At 35.2% G+C, this 6,000-nt stretch overlaps 1 protein-coding gene across 7 annotated transcripts in view; it reads right to left on the bottom strand.

Annotated features, from left to right (window-relative positions):
• The window catches only part of LOC120429839 (muscle-specific protein 300 kDa), a 69,278-nt gene that overhangs the window by 16,812 nt on the left and 46,466 nt on the right, over positions 1-6,000 (bottom strand). For 5 of the 7 annotated variants that reach the window (XM_052707386.1, XM_052707389.1, XM_052707387.1 and 2 more), the window contains 4 exons: positions 4,311-5,121; positions 4,089-4,247; positions 3,815-4,027; positions 3,491-3,748 (listed from right to left, as the gene is read on the bottom strand). In XM_052707386.1, the coding sequence (XP_052563346.1) occupies positions 3,491-3,748; positions 3,815-4,027; positions 4,089-4,247; positions 4,311-5,121 (1,441 nt within the window). Of the gene's footprint in view, positions 1-2,475; positions 2,740-3,490; positions 3,749-3,814; positions 4,028-4,088; positions 4,248-4,310; positions 5,122-5,617; positions 5,745-6,000 lie in introns of those variants that run through there. The other 2 variants (XM_039594903.2, XM_052707391.1) reach the window with 2 other exon arrangements.

The raw sequence follows: 6,000 nt of genomic DNA, 5'->3' as shown, positions 1-6,000 counted from the left end.
ATGATGCAACTGAGGGTTGGACAAGTTGTTTAATATCCATTGACAGTTCTTTGAATATTTCCTTTCGCATTGTCATGTTACTTTCCTCTGATGAAAATTCCTCTTCCGTTTTGACACCTTCTGTTTGTGCAGACGCCGATGAAAATGTTGGCAGTTCCATTGAAATTTCTAATTGATTCAATGTTTGCTTTGTTTTATCTGGGTTGGTGTAATACTCCTCTATCACATGTCTTGATCCTGACTCTTCTGATAGTATAGTACATGTTTTATATGATACACAGGATATAGTAGTGGTAAACTGAGTTTGTCGTTGGTTTTGCAATGATTCAACTCCATTTTGGCTTGAACCGTCGGACGTTTTCATTATGTTCAATGGAATTTCGTCACTCTCGAAGCTTTTTTCTGTAGTCAGAATTTGTTTGGTGTATTTAGACGAGTTGTGACATGATTTTTCATCACATGCAAAGTTTGCCATGGATATTTCTGAAGCAACTTCGCATTCTTTTCTGTATGAAGAGTCTAAATTTAATGTTTCTTCTTCAGGAACATTTGACTCATCTTGGAAAACATGTTTTTCCAGATGCGATTTGTTGTTGCATGCGTATATAAATTTATCTGCAGTTATTGCAGGAAGCTCTAGCTTTATATACGATATGGGTTTTAACATGTGCTCTTCATGCGTAATCATGGATATTTTTTGCCTGTTATCACGCCATCTAATGTTTTTAAGATGGGTTTCGTCCGTCTTTTTTGCACCTTTTTTATCCTTTCCAGTAGCTGTTACTTTTGACTGACCAAAGTTCAACGATGATTGTGAAATGTTATTCTGTTCAACAGTGGTAGTGTCGATGTGTTCAACCTTTTTGCTTGAGTTTCCATTATTTACATGTCCTGAAGGAACAGTCTTGACAGTATCAGTTTTCAATGCTCCTATTGATTCTTTATAAGGCGCATTCATATAATCGTAATCATCAAAAATAAGATTACTCTTAAAAGAACTGTTTGGACTTTCGCATATTGTTGCAACATGACCATGCTCTCTGAAACTTGGTTGAATAATATCAACTACATAATTATCACTCGAGTGCACAGTAGTCGTCATGTTGGACTGGTCGTTGCTCAACTCTTTCTCGAATTGCATTTTTTCTATGTTCAGCATTGCTGCTATTTTGGAAGAATTAGATTTTCTTATTTTTTCGTATTTTTTAACTGTACTTTTTTTGTCAACGCACACCTGGCCTCCTTGTGATTTTGATTGTAGAATGTCATCACTTGGTATTGGAATATCTACCAAATTTGGTTCACTTATAAATTTATCAACTTTGTTGATTTTGCTCTCATGGTAGAAAATCTTAGTTGCATTGTTCGTATCGGGAGTGATTTCAACATTGCAATCTTTGCGGTTTCCATTTTTCTGGTCGCCTTTAGAATTTCCTACACTCATATCTGAACAGTCTTTGAGTCTTGAGTCTATAGAATGGTCAGTTACACAAACTTCTTCAAATGACTGTTGATTTGGGGTGATTTGAATCATAGATTCTTCCGTAGATTTGATGATTGTAGGTTTACTCAGGATTTCTTCTCGGCATTTGATGTTTGCTTTATTTTTTTGTTTATTTTTTTTGGAAATGTTTCCTTGTTTTGTTGAGATTTGTTTTTGGGCCAACGGATTTCCATTTTTTGTTAAAAGGTCGACATGAACACATTGTTCAAGCATTTGTGATGGAGGCACATTTTGTTGACTCGAAAACATCGTTATTTTTTCAACGTTGTATCTACTGCTTTCTTGATTATTTGTTGCAGTATGTGAAATAATCGTGGTCCGATCGGTTGAACCAGATTTGAGTGCCTTGAGGACATCTGCATATGATCTATTGGCATTCTCTTCTGAAGTTGCTGCATGATGCTCAGAGGATAATTGTTGTACCACAGCTGTTTTATCAACCACCTTTCTTTCGGACTTTCCTGGCTGATTTTGCTGGACACTTTTTTTCGGATTTCTTTTTCTTCCCACGGCATCGGTCATCTTATTATTCTCCATTTTGTCATCAATGTTAAGAGGTTTTTTCTCAAGATTGGTTCCTTCAACACTTTGATCAACTTTTTGTCTTTTTGGTTGACTGGAAACACGCATTTTCTCTTGGCTGCTATATTCGAACACCATTTGACGTTGGCGACGAAGACCCGCGACTACTTCTGCATACGTGAGATTTGAATTATTCCAAGCATTTGTTGGGCTTGATTTGTGGGTTGCAGAGTTTCCTGGAGTAACAGCTTCATGCGTTGAAGATAATGGTGATATCGATTCCGCAAGTTCCTTCGTTTCTGCCAGAGGGACATCGCGTTGTATTGCAGATTTTATTTGGTCCTGTGACTGTAGCAGTTGAGTGCAGTTTAACAGCAGACCCTGATGGTGGAATTGTCAATTTATTGTTTGGAATTTCATTTTTAATGATGGATAAAAAATCATCTGTGTACATTTTTCACAAAAAAATCTTTACTTTTCCAAAAATATAAGTAAATATTAAATCACAATAAATAGTTGCAACGATCATGTTGCTTATAAATTTCAAAAACTAAACAATTTTATTTATAAATACAATTTTAAGTTCGACAAAGAAGGTAGACTTTCCGTAAACATCAAGTATATTCCGGGGTGCCTCGTTGCAGCAGCAGTTTGATTTTAGCATTTATCTGATTAAGATGTGATTGCAAAGCTCTGATGCGTTCCCGACATTCCTGTTTGTTTGTATATCCCACAGACCGATTTTCATTTGATGAGACAGCCAAAGAGTGTTTAATGATTATTTGCCAAAGCGTATGGAAGACGAGTTTTACGAAGTGAAATGTTTTTTTTTTTTGTGATATGTAAATGAATTTTTGTATTGTGATTCCGAAATGCATAGTTTAGTAGGGTTCGAATGTTAGTAGGAAAGAACGGAAAATGAAATAATAAAGAGTATATAAATAAAAGTTGACCCAACAGTAGACCTTAACTAAAAATGTGTCGTTGTGCAGATAGTTAACACCAAAGTATGATATGCTTATATCTGTTGGTTTTAAGGTAGTGCATGTATGAGTTTTTATATGCCACCTTTCCCTACAAAAATGCCAAACCAACTAATGAATAAAGTAACAATTAAACTATGCCAGGTATCAAGTTTTATGACGTGATGCACGATTTAACAATGATAATGACTGATTTGCGTAGAACTGTGATGTTAGACAAGACATTTTTTCATTAGAACCAAAAAGTGACAAATTTCAAAAATCAAACTACAACAATTGTTAATAAATCATTTTTCGAAAGTACGAATCTAACTACGCTTCGCAGAGCCACCGTTAAGCAAATCTACTTTGTGTTTGAAACGAACATTTTTAAATTACAACAAATTAAATTTTTTGCTCTTTAGTTTTCAAATGTCGAGAAAATTTCATGTGTAATTACGTTATATTTACTAGCATATTGATAACACATTTGGCCACTAACCTGTTCGGTTTTATCACTATCGCTTGGTTGATGCAATGGTGATAAAATATTCCGGAGCTGTTGTTCCTCCTGTACGATGCGTTGACGAATCCCCTGCATCTCGTTTTGGCAGTCTTCGATTTGAGTGAGTGCCTTGTCCAGGTTTTGGGTAGTTTGAAAGACGTCTTTGTTCAATTTTTCCAGGTCACCAATCGTGGTCCGACCATTATGAACAATGTTGGAGTTGTCGGAGTAGATGATTTCCGAGTGGAAATGTACCTTTTTGATCAAACAAATTGAAGTGTTACAAAAGAAATAGATTAAACAATCGTTGATATAATTTACCTGAAGTTTTTCTAGTGACATGTTAACTTTAATTTTTTGAGCAGATATATCAGCAAGCATCTGCTCAAGAATTCTAAGTTGATCCCGAAGTGTTTTGCTTTTTAATTCCGTCGAGTTTAGGGTTTGGTAGGAATCTTGAATCCATGATTTAACACTTTCTATTTTATTTTCATATTGTTGCCACTCTTCTGTCGTTTCATGTAGAAACAGATTCTGAAAAGAAAAAGTCGAGTTTAAAAAAATGTCCCAAATCTTTATAGTGACAGATGTATACCCTCTCAAAAAGTACTGTTTCAATGTCGGTTTTGAGAGTTTCTGCTTCGTGTAGTTTATTTTTCAAGTATCCAGTCGAACAAACTTCGTTGATTTTATCGAATTCATGGTTCATTTCGCTTAAATTCTGCGAAACATCAGCTATACTAGAAACAGCACTCTGAAATAGTTGTTTGTGTTAGTAATAAATATTTAATTTGTTTTTTTTTTTGTGTTAGCTTACGGAGTAATTTTGACAAGCCAATTGAGCTTCATAGAGAGTATTAAGTTGTAATTTCCGTTCTAAAAGTGCACGTAGTTTGATGGACCAATCAATGACTAGTTGATAAACCCGCATAAAGTTTGCCCAATTTCCAAGTATTTGATCCACTGTCTGATTTTTATCTTCGACAAGTTGCATTGTTTTGCTCAGTTCGAATGTTATTTGATCTACATTTGCTTGCATTGCGATTTTATCATCACTGTTTGGGGAGCTTTGAATGATTTCCTTTCCATACGCTGTAAGTTGTTCGTGTGCCAGTTGGATATCCTTTTCGCCATTGACAAGTGCAACAAGTTTTGTCTTCAATTCACTTGGATCAATATTATGGTTGGTCATTGTCAGTTCTGCATTTTCAATCCATGTTTTGATTTTATCGTAAACCACGAAGTAATCAGTTCTCACTATTTTGGCTCGTCTGAAGTCAATGTTGCACTTATCCATTGCAGCAATAAGATTGTTTAGTAATGTTTGTAGTAAATCGACTTTTTTGGTCAAATCAGTAGGAATAAACTGTTGTGTTGGCAGGTAGTTTTCACTGATTTTTTGACAAAGTTGTCCCTTTTTATCTACAAACTCATCAATTTTGTACTTGATCGCTGTGATAGACTTTTCTGTTTGTTGCAATCTTTCATCAAATGGATTTAGTTTTATCAACTTGTCAGACGTTTGCTCGATTTCGGTGCATAAATTGGATATTTGCTCTATGAAGAGTAATAACTCATGTGATTTATCCTGCAGCTGCCTTTGCTTTATCTTTAGGTTGTCTGTCAATCTGGAAAAAAAATCATAAGTAAATAATCTCCAAAATTCTAAAATAAAATACTGCTAGTCACCGACAGTCAAGATACGTCTCAATGCAAATGAACACCCCGCCCGATTCACGGTCAACAAAACTTAAATTTAGCCGATGACGTCAGGTGCTTCAATATTCTTCGGAAGTGTTGATGCAATACCTTTTACGCTTCTTTCTGATCAAAAATCGCTAGTATTATTTTTACTCTTTAGTTCAAAGTTTACCAAGTACGATTTGAACGTTTATAGCTATGCTAGTACAATATGGTGCTCATAGAGCAATAATTTTTATTATCGCTATAACGAATTGAACGATAACCGAGCGGCTCAAAGCACAACAAACGACTAAAATGAATGGCACACCATAGCTATGCCAACACGAGTGTGCGAGCTGAACTAAGAGATTGAGAGAGAGGGAGGATTTGTTCGAAAGATCTCACTGGTATCTCTTACTCGTCCCAAGTTTGTTTAAGTAAATTCGTATTTTATTTCATTTTCTTGCAAAATAAGGATACGTTTGCATAATTAGGTCATACTTGACATAAATTTAAAAAAAACGTTACTCAATTTTTTCAAAAGGTTAATCAATCATTAACCGGTGTAGGGTATATGACCCTATTTTGGACCTAGTACCTATTTTGGACCTATTTTCATTAATCGAGGTAGTTCAGGCTTTTAAAGTACGAATTCACTGAATCCAACCAACAGAAAGTGTAGGCAGGATCGTTCTGTATCTTACCTCTTCCAAAAATGTTAACATTTTTGATTATTTCCGCTTTTTCAGCCACTTTTTCCAACGCCATTCCAACTTCCTTTCATTTTCCTAGCACATCGATTAGGTCCAAAAATTCCGGCCTCG

Source organism: Culex pipiens, chromosome 2, assembly GCF_016801865.2.
Source record: "Culex pipiens pallens isolate TS chromosome 2, TS_CPP_V2, whole genome shotgun sequence".
NCBI classification, from domain to species: domain Eukaryota; kingdom Metazoa; phylum Arthropoda; class Insecta; order Diptera; family Culicidae; genus Culex; species Culex pipiens.
Note: the sequence above shows the minus strand (reverse complement) of the source record. Positions and strands in the feature narration are given on the sequence as shown.